Genomic DNA, 17,516 nt, shown 5'->3' with positions numbered 1-17,516 from the left:
CTCGTTTAGTTCACAAGTCTAACAATTAAACACATAATTTTAATTAATTTATTTTTTGCACGTTTTTTTTTTCATAATTTTCACTTATTTCATATTTCAAATTCAAAATAAACTTTTCATCTAATAGCTCCTGTTTAACATTATGTTTTAACTAACCCGTATATTCACAACTAGTATAAAATAAAGTATAAACTATAAAGAAAATGATAACAATAAATTTTCAAAATCTTAAACAAGTGAACTGTTGTCCTTTTCCATTTTTACCAATAAAACCTCGATGAGGGGCCGTCGTCCTCCGCTGTCGAAAGACAATGCCGTCGATACCATCCCAGAAGAAGACGACCCCGCTCGAACTGCCTCACATACGAACGTTGGTGGAGTAGCACTCAGGAAGAAGGCAACTGGAGTGAGGCACTGGCTCCTTCTTGATTCAATGGGTCAGGCCCAAGTTGTCGAGGCCGGTAAGCATACTGTCATGAGGCGAACGGGCTTACCTGCGCGCGATCTTCGTATCCTCGACCCTATTTTATCATATCCTTCCACCGTACTTGGCCGAGAACGGGCCATCGTCATCAATCTGGAGCACATTAAGGCCATAATTACGGCACATGAGGTGCTTTTGCTTAATTCCAAAGATCCATCTGTTGCTCCTCTCGTCGAAGAGCTCCAACGCTGTATCGTGCGGCATCATCACGCAACTGCATCTCAGGTCATTTAGTATATATATATATATATATATATATATATATATATATATATATATATATATATATATATATATATATATATATATATATATATATATATATATCCTCTAAATTTCTACATTCATCTCTGCCTTGTCTAGATAATAAGACTCACAAACGTTTTCTCATCTGTTATATATCCTTGTAGTAGTTTGTAAAGAAATGATATTAAGGCTTCGGGATATGTAAAATTAGTATTGGTTGAATTGAATTTGTTTGAATTAGAGATTGTACGATGTCCATATGATTTTCAAGAATATCTTTTGATATTTTCAGAATGCTGCCCTAAATTGATTGCAAATTTTCCTCTATAAGCTGTTCCTATATAAACTGTAAGTACAGAAGGGTATGATTTTAGTTCACACAGGGTGGTTGCAGAAGAATTGAGGTTGGTTGCACAACAAGGGATAGGATTACTATATATCTGGGAGAAGATTAGGTGGCAGTGATTGTGGGTAAAACTGTAAGAGGGCATATGGTCATCTCCCTTCAAGTCCATTTGTTTAGGAAAAGTATACTTGGGTTAAAATTACATGAAGGAGTTGTAAACTTGTTATTCTGAGTAGTAGAAAAGTAAGATTGAGTTAAGAAGTTTGCAGCTGTTATTCTGATTGTTAAAATGTAGAGCTGGTTAATAAGCATCAAGAAATAAATAGAAACTAGCATGATATTCTTTGATCCTAATTATTTGATGTTAAAATGGCATTTTAACAGGAGGGAAGGGCAAATTATTTTGATACGGAGTGGAGAAATCTGTATGATCTGGGAGAGCCACAGTCAAAGGCCTCAACCAGCAGAGAGGTTACAGCTGATAGAATACATTCTCTTGATAGCAGAGATGGACTGAAACTCCTTCAATTTGAGTTCATTGCACTTGAGGCATGCCTAGAGGCAGCCTGCAGTTCCTTGGAAAAAGAGGTGAAAAATTTTATTAAGGATTTTACCTGGTAAACTTGTTTCTTCTCTTATCTAGTTATCATCATCCTGAAGTAGGCAAGGACATTGGATGAAGAAGCGCATCCGGCATTGGATAAGTTGACCACTAAGATTAATACTCTCAATTTGGAACGTGTTCGCCAGATTAAAAGTAGGTTGGTTGCTATAACAGGACGTGTTCAAAAGGTTTGTATGCACTTTGAATTTTGGTCTTAAGAGGTTTCGTTTATGATGGATTGAGACTGATTGAATTAGGTTCGGGACGAACTAGAGCACTTGCTTGATGATGATGAAGATATGGCTGAAATGTATCTGACTGATAAGATGGAGCAGCAGCAGCAACTAGACAATGCTTCGGTTAGCGAGCAAGCTGCTGTGGAACAAGTTCTTCGGTCACAAATGGAAGATGATGATGATGATGATGATGAGAGGTTCACATGCATCTTTTTCAACACCTTGCTTGTAATGCTATAGTTTCAATCATTTCTGATAGTTGTATGTGTGTAACTGTATGATGATATCAGAGTTGCTGGTATGAAAGCCAATGAAGGTGATATTCAGCAGGACCAATTTGTTGGAGGCAGAGATAGTCGTGGGACCCGAACTAGTAATGCACGAAGCGTTATCAATAAACACCATGATGTTGAGGAACTTGAAATGTTGTTGGAGGCCTATTTTGTTCAGATTGATGGTACACTGAATAAATTATCGACGGTATTTATATATATATATCCAACCCATCATCAGACATCAATCATCATTTTCCTTAATGATAAATTTGCAAATGTGTATAGCTGAGGGAGTATGTTGACGACACGGAAGACTACATCAACATCATGTTGGATGACAAGCAGAACCATCTTCTGCAAATGGGTGTAATGCTCTCAACCGCGACTCTTATAGTAGGGGCACTTGTGGTCATGGCTGGAGCCTTTGGAATGAACATTACCATTGAGCTTTTCAATGGTGACAACCCTGCTGACAAGGAAACTGGTATGCGTAAATTTTTATTCACTGTTGGTGGTGGTACCACCGGTGGCATCTTCTTGTATGTTATTGCTGTCGCTTGGTACAAGAACAAATGGCTTCTAGACTGACAAGGAAGCTGGTATGCGTAAACTTTGCCCGTTTGCTACATGGCATGATACACACGGCTTAAAGAAAACGGATCACACGCCATATGGTATTTAGTAACTCTAGTTATCTACTACACCATCATTGTGGTTGTCTGGCTCTATTTAGAGAATAAATCATGTTGTCAACCGTCATACAATAATATGTGCAACAAGCACCAATATCTGGTTTTCCTACTTAAGTGAACGTTTAGCTAGCCTTTATTTAGGTGATTGTTTGTAACATCCTAATCTTATGGATTGCCACCCTTATTATATATATATATATATATATATATATATATATATATATATATATATATATATATATATATATATATTAAAGTTGGACAATAGTGTGGTCATGCTAATTTGCACAGGTGTTTTTTTTCACAAATGGTCCTTTGTTTTTTGTATTGAATATATTTTGGGTTTTTTGTATTGAATATAAGTGTTTCATTTTGGGTTGCTTTGCGCAGGTGTTTTTTTTTTCACAAATAGTCCTTCATTTTTTGTATTGAATGTATTTTGGGCTTTTTGTATTGAATATATTTTGGATTGATGAGTTAAACAATTAACTTGAAGATCGATTAGATCTTATAACAGGTAAAATAATAAATACGAAAACTATAAACAACTCAAGTATGGATCAAAGAATGCCGAATGATTAATCAACAATCCTCAGCAGAGCTCGATAAAGAACTTCACTGTAGAAGATTTAGGGTTTACAAGAACGATGAAGTAATAATCTGTGGTCTATCGTAATCGCTATTGTCTTCTAGATCGTTTTCTAAATCATTAACCTAATATGCATGCAAGCACATTAATTTATACTAAACCCTATCAGCTCACGGTTGGACAGGCCCAAACCGGAGTAACAAAACTTGGACTATTAACCGAGCCCAATGGACGCAATACATCAAAAAGCTACGCTACCCAACAATCTCCCCCTTTGCGTCAAATTGGCTCGAGATTACTTCTTCTTCATACTTGGGCCAGCAGCAGGAACCTTCTTCTTTACAGTTTCAAACAGACGTGAGATGAGCGCGGGGATTGTCTGTCTGAACCGAATGTACCATTGTATCATGTCGTCAAAATACTTGATATCATCCGCTGTATTTTCCTTGCATCTGTGGATGATCCCCAACACATGCTCTAGACAAGCAGTGGTATAAAGATGTTTATCAGCTAAGGCAAATAGACATTTCTGTCCTTCACTCCTAGTGAACATGACTGAGTTTCGCCTCGGGTCAATTTTTCCCATCTTCATCTGGTTTAGATCACTGGCCGAGCCAACAGGAGAGATCTTCGGTTTCTTCTTGAAGACGGTTGCAATCTCCTGATCCATCAGTGCGACCTCCATAATATAACACACCAACATCCTTTTGAGATGGTCAATGATTGGACCATATTCAGCTTCGTTGGTCAGAAGGATGTTGTGCAGAACAATCCAATCATGTGGATTGAGGTTCGGTAAATCTGCTAAAGAAATGACATGTTCGGTTTTTGCAGATCCCCTGAGCACCTTGAACCGAACGTTGATAAACTTCCCTTCAGTGTACGGTTTCAAGACCCGAACGTTGATGATCTTCTAAGCGCTCCAGGTTTGGTATTGGGGTTGAGCAGCCTTCAGATAGAATTCAATCAATTCCCGATCAACCTCCGGATGAGGATGAGGGAACTCGGCAACGTTGGCGAAGGCGTGAAAGATGAACGCCTTTCGGGTAAGTGGCATGTCGAACTGAGAGTCGACAGAATTGTAACAGTCAAATGAGATGACTGGTTCAAGCCACAAGATGCTCGGGGTGTCGATTGCCTCCTTTATCATTCTCTCTCGAGTCCAAGCAGGAAAAAGAGTTTTCCTACTCTCGAGAAGGTCGTGGGCTTCTTTCTTTTTGCGTTCAGCTTCTTCAGCTTCTCTTGCCACACGATCACTTTCATCTACATCATTGCGTCGACTTTTGCGTCTCAGCAAGTCAGCAATGGTTTCGTTGTCTTCTTCCTCTTCTTCCTCAGCAACCTTCTTGCCTTTGTCTTTCACACCCGAACCAGAGGCTTGGCCTACAGGAGGAGGTTCGGTTGTGTGAGTTGCCTTGAGGAATGAGGTGGTTGCGATCCAGACTCCTTTTCTCCCCATTGTTTTGGATTGGACACGAAATCGGGTAGCCCTTCAATTTTGCTTAACAGATCCAGGGCAGGAGCGAACTTTTCTGCAAGGGTACGCCTCACAGAATGATTAAGGATCGGATCATGTGCTTCGAGGATGTTAGATATTGCTGAGTGGACATCCGAAACACACGTCTTGATGACCTCCCGTTCGGACCGAAGAGTGTCAATCTGTTGTTGAGAATTGGAGAGTTGAGCACTCTTGACCTTCAGGGCAGTGGTCTTCTTTGCCAAAACATCCATCAACGAGTTCTCAGCAGCCAGATCCTCTTGGAGTTTAGAGAGGCGCTCGTCAATAGAGGCACGGAGGGCAGAGTTGTCGTCTGTCAGAGATTGACGAAGTATGGCAAAGGACTTCAACTCTGTAGAGACAAACGTGGCCAACTGTTGAACAATTGGTTCCAACGTAGTCTTGGTGGCATCTGCACTCTCCTGTAAGGACTTTAATAGGGTAGAGGCATCAGAGAATAGTTTATCGACTTTTTCGGTCCCTGCCTGGCAGGCTTTTGTAGAGGCATCGATGGCGGCGGTTGCAGAAGCGACCGAATCTTGCTGAGCCCTTGAGAAGGAATCAACAATCTTCTGAAGAGCGGCTTCAGAGAGGGATGATTGAGAGGTGGAAGAAGAAACAATGAGCAAGTCGACCTTGTCATGTAGCTCCTTAGGATGCTTCTTTGTGACCGGAGCGTCATCGTCATCGTCACTCTGCACTTGAAATGGACTGTAATAGACCGAATCAAATGTCATGTTTTCCCCGCCAAGGAAAGGATTATCTCCGTCAAAGGCATGACCGGGAGATGGTGGTGGTGGTGAAGTTGGGGGTGTAGTGGTATGAGTAGGTTCAGGTTGGGTGGTTTCAGGTGTAGGTGTAGTTGTAGGTTCGGTTTGTTTTTGAGTAGGGGTAGGTTCGGGTGCTTGTTGGGTTTCGGTTGTGTTTAGGGTTTCGGTTGCATCGGTATGAACCCCCGTATCAGATACGTTGGTTGTAACCTTTGCAGTGGATGTTGTTGTAGCATCGGTGAAAATAGGTGGTGGCATAGGGATTGAGGAGTTTGGAATGTGGGTAAAGGGGTTTATGGTGGGAATGGAAGTAGGAATTGTTTGAGTAGGAGAGAGAATTGGAGAAGTATGGATTTGCATTTCGGGGGTAGGTGATCTGGGTGGTGTGTTGCCCCTTGGAGGTGTGTTGCCTCTTGGAGAGTCGTCAGAATCCGAACTCTCACCCTCCGACTCACTTGAAGAGGAAGCGATAATCAGCTTTCACTTTGGTTGTGTCTTTCGCCTCTTCTGCTGCGGGGACTGAGCAACTTTAGTGGGTTTCCTCTTCCTAGGAGAAGGGCCTTTAGCCCATTTGGCCACCTGTTTCCCTTTGTCTGCCTTCTTGCCTCTAGGAACAGGCTTATCGGCATCGTGAATTGATTTCAGCATCTCCGGCGTGAGATCCCTCGGACCAGACCGCTTGAACTCTTTGTAGGTCCGGATGATCCTGCTGTCAGCTGGAACATCAGCGTACATGTTTTCCGGAATGGAACCATTGAATGAGAATTTTGAACCATCTGAGACGATGATCTTCGTGGTATGAAAGGTACCAATCGAAGACATCGGTGCGCCGACGACAGTGGGGATATTGTACTTGTCCATCCCCCACTTCGTGATCAAGGTCCAAAACCTGGCATACGACACCTCTGAATGCCGTGAAGAAGAAGATAAACTTTGGATGAGTTGTTGCCAAAGAACAAACCCATAGTCGACATTAATGCCATTGTAGACCCCATATAAGATGGACAGGAACAGTCGACTGGAACCATCTGAGCCAGAGCTCCTTTCAGAGAGACCTTTGAATAGCACAGTGAACATCCCGTTCCACTGTGGCGGCAAGCATGACTTCTTGAACTTGGCGACGGAAGTAAGCACCTCCGTGTATCCCATGTTGTAGAACATATTGAACAGGTGCCCCATGGGAATTGTCTTTGGATTAACCCTTGTAGGATCAGCTTCAAACCCTAACAGAGAGCAAAAGCGTTGCTTGGAGATAGATGCTTTATGATGAGAAACGTCAAAGAAGATCCTATCGACCACTTTGTCGTAATGAGCAGTCGCATAGATCTGCGACAGGAGTTCCATGGGCACTGATTCCACCCGTGATAGTGCAGGAGCAATTGGCGAATACTTCAAGCACTCGATGATAGCAAACATGTAGGAATCATAGACATGAGGGGTTAGATCGATAATGAGGCATTGTTGAGGGCGAATGGAAAGAATGTGGGAAGTGGCGTGCATAGAGGATGAATCTGCCATTGTTGAAGAGTGTGAAGAAGATGATGAACAGTTAGGGTTCAGGGAATTCTTGCGCTCTGGGATTCTTGATTGCAGTAAAGAGGTAAATGGTAGATAATGTCGCCTTTTATACTGGGGTTTAAGGAGAGAGAAAAATCTTCCCAAATCTTCTATCGAAATACGAAGGTTTTTTTTTTCGGAATTTGACTGATGCGTGACAGTTAAGGTAAGCGATGATCACGCATGAGAGAGAGTAGCAGATGCCTTAGAACACGCCTCCCATCAAGCGCCGTTTGGATAGAAACTGTTTCAGATTCACACACGCCCTTTCTGTGCTTTTTAGAGAAGAACCGTTTCAAATTCGCACACGCGTCTGCGACGTCATTTGGAGATTGGACGTTTCAAATTCGCATACGTTCCCTTTTTACCGCCGTTTGAAATCAAATCAATTAGACTCCCGCTTGAGTCAGCAACCCTTCATCTTATCCCTTTAAAGTGTAACGACATCTTTTGAATAAGACGCCCACGTGGATTAAAATTGACCACAACAATTAATCAACCACCAATCCAATGAAAAAGCCTGTAATTATTAGAACCAGAATTTTGGAAAATCAAAGATTTTCGTGCTAAGGGTGTAAAAGAAAAAGAAATAAAACAAATCTTTTTAGGAAAAATTGTGATGTCAATAAAGACACGAAACAAATGATCTCGGGCACGAATCTCTTCCTTCAAAGTCAAGAGAGACCTTAAAGTGTAAATGTGGTTTCCCGTAGAATAACGATCAAACACCTTTTAAGAAGTGTTGAAAGGCTTCTTTTAATTAAGCTTTTTAGGGTGGCTTAGCTTTGATTCAATAGTCCTAATCTTGAAATAAGATAGAAAGTGAACAAAGTACTTGTGAGACCGGTGTAGTCTATTGAACAAGTAGGTTTGAAATAATTTTAAAGTGGCTGGTAAATATAAAATCTCAACAAAAAAATAAAAACTGGATCCCAAGGGAAGAAATATTATGGTTTTCAACAATTTCATAGGAATCACACAAAAGAAAAATTTGAGACTTCATGAAGATACGTCCGTCAATTCATTAGTGAAAACTAGAGCAAATTAATTGTTCACCGTCAATTCAGATTGGGTATTGAATTTTGGGTTTCACTTAGCTCGTAGTGGCACGAAACTAAGATCATAAACGCAGTTTTTGAGTAACCATAAACCTCAGTGGTAATTTCTGAGAGTCTCAAGGGTTACATTTGTGAAACGAATTGAATGGAGAAATGCAATAGAGATGGTGTAAGAAATTAAAGTACCTCTGCTATAAAAATAGGACCAAGCAGAAAACTTTTATCTCATGCGAGAAGAGAGTTAGGTAGCTCACGATTAGAATAAATGAGATAGCCTAATTGGGAAGACAAGGTTTGTGTATACCAAGTCATTAAGGCTATTATTTAGAATCTGATGAGGCTTTGGGCATATACAGCAGCATGCTTCTAGGGACACTTAACTAATTCGACAATTTCCCCATAAACAAATAAAGTAAAAAGAAGAACAAAATATTTTTGGAGTTTTTGATATTAAAAGAAATATTTTTGGAATTTGTTTTGATAAAAAAAATTATAAATAAAAATAAAAAAATAAGACTGAAAAAGCAAAAAAAAAAAACTTTGGAACCGAACCCGAGCGTTCGGTTGATTTCGGTTGAGAAAAATTTTGAAAAACCGAACCCGAGCGTTCGGTTGATTTCGGTTGAGAAAAATTTTGGAAAACCGAACCCGAGCGTTCGGTTGGTTTCGGTTTTGAAAATTTTTGGAAAACCGAACCCGAGCGTTCGGTTGGTTTCGGTTTTGAAAAATTTTGGAAAACCGATGAACTTAGACTTTCAAAAAGGAAATACTTTTGACAATAAAATAAATAAATTTAAAACAATTGTACATGAAATTTACAACCAAGAAAACTACCTTTAGTTGATGAGCGAGAGGTAGATGATCCAACCGAACCCGAACGTTCGGTTTGTTTCGCTTCTTATGTTTGTGATTGAGAGGTAGTTTGTGGTACTGACTCTGATTCCATCATTCCTAGCCCTTGTAGGATTTTGTTTAACGATGCTTCAGGAAGGGCTTTGGTGAAGACATCAGCCAGTTGATCAGTGGTTCTAACAAAGTGAATTTCAACGTTTCCATCTTCCACATGATCTTTAATGAAGTGATACCTCAGTGTTATGTGCTTAGTTTTGGAGTGTTGCACTGGGTTATGACAGATCCTAATTGCACTTTCAGAGTCACAATATAGTAGGATCTTTTTCATATTGAGTCCATAGTTTCGGAATTGACTCTGGATCCAAATCACTTGAGAGGTACAGGATGCAGCTGCAATGTATTCTGCTTCAACTGTAGACAAAGACACACACGTTTGTTTCTTTGATTGCCAGCTAACCAACTTCCCGTCAAGGAATTGGCAACCGCCTGTGGTGCTTTTCCTGTCTAATCCACAACCTCCAAGGTCTGCATCTGAGTAGGCCTGGACGAAGAAGCCCGAGTTGGATGGATACCATAGACCTAAAGAGGTAGTTCGCTTGAGATATCATAGAATGTTCTTCACTGCAAGCATGTGGGGTTCGCGTGGGTTCGCCTGAAATCTAGCACAGTAACAAACAGAGAACATTATGTCAGGCCTGCTAGCAGTAAGATACATCAGAGAACCGATCATCTGGCGATAAAGCGTAATATCAACTACCGGTTTATCCAAGGATGGAGTGAGCTTGGTGCCGAACGCCATTGGAACTTTGACCTTTGAATCTCCCATCATGCCAAATTTTTCTAGAAGAGTCTTCGTGTAAGCTTCCTGATTGATAAAGATGCCTTCGGGTCCCTGTCTAATATTTAAACCAAGGAAAAAGTTAATTGGACCCATTGAGCTCATTTCAAATTTAGTCTCCATCAGCTTTCTGAATTCGGCTGTTAAGCTGGGATTCGTAGAGCCAAAGATGATATCATCGACGTAAATTTGAACAATCATAAGGTGGTTACCTTCCTTCTTACGAAAGAAGGTTGGGTCAACCGAACCTTGTTTGAATTTCGACACCTTTAAAAACTTGTCAGCGTTTCATACCAGGCTCTCGGAGCTTGTTTCAGTCCATACACGGCTTTGTCCAAAATATAACAATGATTAGGATACCTTTCATTTACGAATCCAGGAGGTTGCTCCACGTACACTGTTTCTTCGAGTTCACCATTGAGAAATGCACACTTGACATCCATTTGGTAGACTTCAAAGTTTTTGTGTGCAGCATAGGCGAGAAAGATTATGACCGATTCCAGCCTAGCTACAGGAGCAAAAGTCTCTTCATAGTCAATTCCTTCCTCCTGACAGTATCCTTTTACTACCAGACGTGCTTTGTTTCGTATCACGTTCCCTTCTTTGTCCATTTTATTCCTGAAGACCCATTTGAGACCAACAACCGAGGCATCTGGAGGAGTTGGAATAAGTCGCCAAACTTTGTTCCTTTCGAATTCATTCAGTTCGTCTTGCATAGCTTGAACCCAATCGGAGTGATCAAGAGCAGTGTTAACTGTCTTTGGTTCAGCTTTTGAGACGAAGGAGTTGAACATACAGAATTCTACTTGTGAAAACAAGGAAGTTTGTTTTTCCTTGAGTTGTGATCGGGTAAGAACCTTTTCAGATACATCCCCAACGACTTGAGTGACAGGATGATCTCTGGTCCATTTGACGAGAGGAGGGTAGTTTGGATCAAAGGATGGATCCAATTCAGCGTTTATCATCTCTTCTCTTCGGATGGACTTTCATCGTCATAAAGCATATCGGCATGCTCCCCCTCGATAGATAAGCTTTCAGGAATGTCTTGAGTATCTTGAGCTACAGAGGTTTCTTGTGGTGCTGAGCTTTCAGGTGTTGATGCACCTTTGGGTGGTGAGGCACTTTCGGTTGGTGTGGTACTTTCGGTTGATAAAGTGCGTTCGGGAGCAGTTTGAGAACTGTTCTCCCCCTCAACATGTGAGTTCGGCTGTGATGATGATGGCGGATCATCCCCCTCGACTGAAGCATTGTGTTGTGGAGGGTCGTCAGAACTTGATCCTCCTTCATTCATTCTCTTTGCAGCATCATCGATAAGTTGCTTCAGATGATCTACCTTGTTGTCGGCTGCGTTGGCTTCTGAGAGAGTTTCCTTCTCTGGTTCATCAAATAACTCAACGAACTTCTCAAAGAGGTTTGCAATAGAGGCGGTGACTTGGCCAGTTTGAGGAAAAATTTCTCCAGCTGTGTCTTCGTTGGCCTTTAGCTTTTTGACATAGCTATCATCAAAAGTCACGTAATAAGTTTCTTCTATTTTTCTCGAACACTTGTTTAATACCCTGTACGCTTTAGAAGTTAGAGAATAGCCCAGAAATATCCCCTCGTCGGCTTTGACATCAAACTTGTTGCGGTTTTCTTTAGAATTGAAGATGAAACACCGTGAACCGAACACATGGAAAAACTTGACATTTGGCTTCCTGTTGTTAATGATCTCATAAGGAGTGAGAGTGAAGCGCTTATTGAGATATGACCTGTTCTATGTAAAACAAGCAGCAGAAATAGCATCAGCCCAAAAATATAAAGGTAAGGAAGCGAAACTTAGCATGGTTCGGGCCGCTTCACACAAAGATCGGTTTCGTCTTTCGACAATTCCATTTTGTTGAGGAGTGTAGGGAGCCGAGAAGTTATGACTGGTTCCCTTTTCGGCCAAGAATTCTTCAAATTCTTTATTTTTGAATTCTAGCCCATTATCGCTCCTGATGTTGCGAACGACTTTCTTCAACTGTACTTCAACCTGCTTAATGAACGTCTTCAGTTTGAGAGTCGCTTCAGATTTTTGCTTCAGAAAGAACACCCATGTAAAACGCGAAAAGTCATCAACAATAACAAGAATGTACTTGCTACCACCGATACTTTCGATAGATGATGGACCACACAGATCAATATGAAGTAATTCTAGTGGTTCAACAATTTTAGTGTTTATAATAGATGGGTGACTTTGACGACTCTGCTTCCCCATTTCACATGCAGCACACAAATGTTCTCTATCGTACTTGAGCAATGGAAGACCTCGAACATGACCTCCAGTGACAAGTTTATTGATGTCTTTAAAGTTGAGATGAGAGAGCCTTCGGTGCCACAACCAGATTTCGTCAGATTGTGCTTTGGATAACAGGCAGATAGCTGGGTTCCCTTTGATAGGTTTGAGGTTCAGGGGAAACATTTCACCTTTACGCTCCGATTTGAGAATAACTCTTTTCGTCTTCTTCTCAATTATTTCAGAACCCTCATCATCGAATGAAACTTTGAGACCGGTACCTCCAACTAGCTGAGATACACTGATGAGGTTATGTTGTAGTCCTTCCACGTATGCAACCTTTCTAATCGAGAAATCATCGTTTGTAATCATTCCATAGCCTTTTATGGTGCCGAAGGAGTTGTTCCCGAACTTGACATTTCCACCGTTTGAAAGAGACCTGTATTCCCTTAGCTCTTCCTTCCTTCCTGTCATGTGACGCGAGCAGCCACTGTCAATGTACCATTCTTCGTCAAACTGCTCGTCACTGATAAACTGCAAAGATCAAGCAGATTTAGGAACCCAAAGTTTCTTGGGTCCTCGTGAGCCTTTCACAGGAACAGGAATAGTAAGAGAGATGTCAACAAGGTATGTTCTTTTTATTAGTGTTGTTTCATCTTTCCTTTTGATGGTGAATACTTTAATTTTATTGGGATTCGTTGCTTTTGGTTTGGACTCTGGTTTAACTGATGAAACCTTCGATTTTCCTTTCGCTTCAGTTGGTGATTGAGGTTTTTGAGAATGAAAAGAATGGAATTTAGAATGAGGTGGAGAGGAATTAGAAGCATTTGAAGAATTAGAGGACTTAGATTGAGATGACTTCTTGGCTGGAGATTCTAAGTGACCCTTTTGCTTTTGATCATTAGTGGGACCGACCCTAGAATATTGATCTCTTTTGTTCTCAGAACCGAACCTCTGCTTTCGGTTGAAGTCATTCTATGAACCGAACCTTTGCTTTCGGTTGATGTTTTTCTCTGAACCGAACTTCTGCTTTCGGTTGAAGTCTTTTTCTGAACCGAACCTCTGCTTTCGGTTGTTATTGCTCTCTTGTGATTCTACAGGACTTTTCTCTGACTTTAAGTTCCTGTCTTGATGTGAAAAATAGGCATTCTGAGATTGCCAAAACTGTTTTCTCTCAGAGAGATTCTTCTTGTATCTCTGATTCCTTTGTTGTTTTTGATTTCTCATCTGCTTTGGTTGATGATGAATATTGACTTTTGATTTCTGTTTTCCTTTAGCTGGTTCACTCTGAACTGATAATGTTTCGCTTGGAGGAGTGACTTCTTTTGCAGGAATTCCTTTTTCTTGAGAAACATCTTTCGTACCACTAGTACTTGGCACATCGAAGCTGTCAGGCTTATTTAAAGGTTCTGGCACATATCTGCCTTTGCTTTTCCATGAAGTTCTTTCAGACAGACCTACCGTTTCATCAGCATTGTCAATTGAAGCTGACCAGAAGAATTCTTCGCATCCATCAGCATTGTCTTCGTTTACAATGGCTGTGAGTTCAGCAGTCTGATGTTCGGTTACGCCTGTGACCTTATACACCTGATTTGGAGTGGTCCTAACTTTTTGATATACTACTGCCTTTTCTGCAAGGATCGGGGACTTTTGTTGGGACAAACGAGCAAACTCCACTGAATTTTCTGAGATGAGATTCTTGTGGTTATCGGGTTCGCTCTTAACAAATTCTGAACAATCAACTGTGTCCTCTACATAAATTTCACTCATATTATCGTCCTCATTAAGCTTAGATGCATTTTCAACATCAATTTTATTGTCTGATCTCAAGTTGGCGTTCAATGAGTCAAATTTTTGTATGGTTTCGGTCCTCAGTTTCAGTTTATCATTTTCATCCAAAAGGTTTTTAAGCATGTCCTTATGGTCCTTGGACTTAATGAAAGATTCAATTTTGTCCAGTCCATACATATACGTCGGATTAACTTCCTCAGACGAAATAACACTTTCACAATTATACGCTTCAGCATCAATTTCATCCTCCTTAAACTCAAGGAAGGGTAAAATCATGCGATGAATCTTTTGTCCTATTTCACAGTCCAAATGAAGCTGAGTGATATTAGTATAAAGACATTTAGCAATCAAACAAAAAACATTTCTCTGTTTTAAAAGCTTTAAATTGTCTCTTTGCAAATAAATGTTTTCATCTTTGGTTTTGATTAACTCCGACTCCTTCAGTTCGATCCACATTCTCCGGTCCTCACTCTTCGAAGACACCCTGCTTATTTGGTCAGTCAGGTTAGAATTGGTGACTCGAGTTTGAGTTAAACTACTGTCTAGATGAGAGATTCTTGAATTAACATTTTTTTAATTCTTTTTCGTATGAGCATTGTGGGACTTTGAATGAAACAAAAATGGATTGTACCTTCTTGATCAGTTCATCAAGCTCGTTGAACTGTACGCTGAGCGGTTTTGCAGTGAAGCACAAGTCCTCTCGCTCCTTTGCGTCTTCAATCCCACCATCCGTGTTGTATCCCCTCATCTGAGAAACGTCGGACACCATCAAGCATTTTCCACCACTGCTCTCTTCTTTCGCCACATAAGCCTTTCCATGAGAAGGCTTCCTTACTTCATCATCTTCAGAGTCGGTTGACCAGACTTCCACGCCACCGAACTCATCATCCGCTACCGAACCCTGCACAATTAAAGCATTCATAGAAGGGTTAGCAGTAGATTTCTTCTTCCTGATCTCATCCATCTTTCTCTGCAACAAAGCTTCTTCATCCTTTTCGTCATCCTTTTCTGTCATTTTCTTGAGGACGCAATCTTTTGCATAGTGGTTCTTTCCTCCACAGTAATAACAACTCAGTCCTGAATCTCCTTCAGCTTTCGGTTCCTTCTTTGATTCTTCTGCCTTTGGTTCATCTTTGACCTTTTCAGAACTATAACTTCCCTGCCAATTTCTATTCTTATTTGTGGGAAATCTTTTCTTGATGAACCTCTTGGGGTTTGACACCATCATAGCATAGTCTTCAGAAGTCAGAACCATCACTGCTTTGCTTTTGGACAGGAGGGCCAACGAACCCAGGCTTGAAACCACATTTTTCTCCTGTAACACGATCTTTTCTTGGGATTTCAGGATGCCCACCAGTTTCGCCAAAGAATAGGATTTGAATTGCTCATGCGCTTTAACTGTGGACACTACTGCTCTCCACTCAGATCTGAGACCGTTCAAAAACGTAACCTTCTGCTCAATTAGCTTCCTTTCAATGTCATGTTTAATCATCTTGCTAAGAAGATGATTGAAGCGATCGAACGTTTGCGTCACAGTCTCTTCGCCCCCCTGATTGAATTCACCAAACTCAGACAAGAGTAAGGTTTGAATGGAGTGTTCAAGATCTTCGTCCGTAGAATACAATTCTCGTAGCCTGTCCCATATTTCTTTTGCAGTCGTGCATGAACTCACCAGCCTGAAAGTATCGGATTGAAGAGCGAATCTGATTAATCTCAACGCTTTGATATTGCACTGAAATTTATCTTTTTCGTCTTGAGCAATATCTTTAACGTCTTTCAAAAGATCATTATACTCCTTCTGAGTTTTAATAATCCTTGAAGTTGCTGAATGAGCGAAAGGTCCAGAAACGATTGCTTCCCAGATGAGGTATCCATTGTCCTCAGATCCTATAACATAGTCTTCAAAGTGATGTGCCCAGACTTCATAATCGTGGGTGTAAAGGATGAGAATTTTCGTTGTTGATCCAATGCTGTTCGAAATATTAATTGGATTGGATTGCGACTCGTCCATGCTTGATCGAATAACCTGTTAAAAGATCAGACTTGTAATGTATTAAATTAGGGCAAAACAATAAATATCGAGTTACGTCAATTATGGGATGACGGCTCAATAAATATCAGTAAATGCGGAATAACCCTAATCGAAACCTTTTTCACAGAAAAGAAGTGTATGAATTACACAGCCTCCTGCTCTGATACCAATTGATGAGTTAAACAACTAACTTGAAGATCGATTAGATCTTATAACAGGTAAAATAATAAATACGAAAACTATAAACAACTCAAGTATGGATCAAAGAATGTCGAATGATTAATCAACAATACTTAGCAAAGCTCGATAAAGAACTTCTACTGTAGAGGATTTAGGGTTTACAAGAACGATGAAGTAATAATCTGTGATCTATCGTAATCGCTATTGTCTTCTAGATCGTTTTCTAAATCATTAACCTAATATGCATGCAAGCACATTAATTTATACTAAACCCTATCAGCTCACGGTTAGACAAAACCCAAACCGGAGTAACAAAACTTGGACTATTAACCGAGCCCAATGGACGCAATACATCAAAAAGCTACGCTACCCAACATGGGTGCTGTTTGACAGTTTATTTAAATTTTTTTTCCGTTTGTCCCATGTGTTTCATTTTGGGTTGCTTTGCCGTTTTCCTATCCAATGACGCTTTTACCGGTGGTTTTTTTAATTGATTTTTTTCCCTTTATTGTTTCTTATCCCTGTTTTTCTTCTCTGTTTTTGACCTGCTCTTTCGTCTCTTCTGTTTCTTTCTGTGAGGTCGAGGTAAGATTTCTAGTTTCTCTTTTATGTTTCGTTCTTTTGGATTTACCCTTTTTTTGTGTCTTTCTTTTGTGTTATATATATATATATATATATATATATATATATATATATATATATATATATATATATATATATATATATATATATATATATATTCGTTATGTATGGTAAACGTAAATTGGGGTATGGTGTTGTTGGGTCGTCCTCTTCTGGAGCTGCACTTGCTTCTTCAGCTCTTGCTGTTGCACCGGTTTTTCGGCGGCCTAGATTCTCTTCACGGATGCGTTCTGCCGGTGTTCTTCCAAATTATGTTAATTTTGGTGATTGTGATTGCGTCTGTGAATATTGTGGAGCGTATTTTTGGTTTGTCGAAAGGAGTCTAAAGCTGTCAACAGCTCATCATCCTAGATATGGTCATTGTTGCAAGTCTGGTGATGTTATTCTCCCTTATCCTTCTTCTTTTCCGCCTGAATATGTTGCGCTTTTTCATAGCGATCGTTTTTTGAGGGATATTAGGGCTTATAATAGTATGTTTGCTATGACGTCTTTTGGGGCTAATGTTGATGAGGAAATAAATGATGGTCATGGTCCGTATGTGTTTAAGGTTTAATATCGACTATGTAATGTTC

General features: G+C 40.3%; 1 protein-coding gene across 1 annotated transcript; it reads left to right on the top strand.

The window, feature by feature from the left end:
- Window positions 1-242: 242 nt before the first annotated feature.
- On the top strand, window positions 243-3,038 carry LOC145088983 (magnesium transporter MRS2-3-like). Its single transcript, XM_079027491.1, has 6 exons — window positions 243-709; window positions 1,461-1,664; window positions 1,740-1,868; window positions 1,938-2,113; window positions 2,207-2,396; window positions 2,477-3,038. Exons 1-6 carry the CDS (start codon window positions 278-280, stop codon window positions 2,777-2,779), a joined length of 1,434 nt encoding a protein of 477 aa, XP_078883617.1. The 5' UTR covers window positions 243-277; the 3' UTR covers window positions 2,780-3,038.
- Window positions 3,039-17,516: the final 14,478 nt, after the last annotated feature.

This window comes from Lactuca serriola, chromosome 2 (genome assembly GCF_051521515.1).
Source record: "Lactuca serriola cultivar US96UC23 chromosome 2, Lser_US96UC23_V15, whole genome shotgun sequence".
Taxonomy (NCBI): Eukaryota; Viridiplantae; Streptophyta; class Magnoliopsida; order Asterales; family Asteraceae; genus Lactuca; species Lactuca serriola.
This window is presented reverse-complemented; position numbering and strand designations above follow the sequence as displayed.

Coding starts and splice junctions, on each gene's coding strand:
- LOC145088983 (XM_079027491.1), top strand. CDS start 278: ATGAGGGGCCGTCGTCCTCCGCTGTCGAAAGACAATGCCGTCGATACC. Junction 1,665..1,739: donor GCAGTTCCTTGGAAAAAGAG/GTGAAAAATTTT, acceptor ATCCTGAAGTAG/GCAAGGACATTGGATGAAGA. Junction 2,397..2,476: donor CACTGAATAAATTATCGACG/GTATTTATATAT, acceptor AAATGTGTATAG/CTGAGGGAGTATGTTGACGA.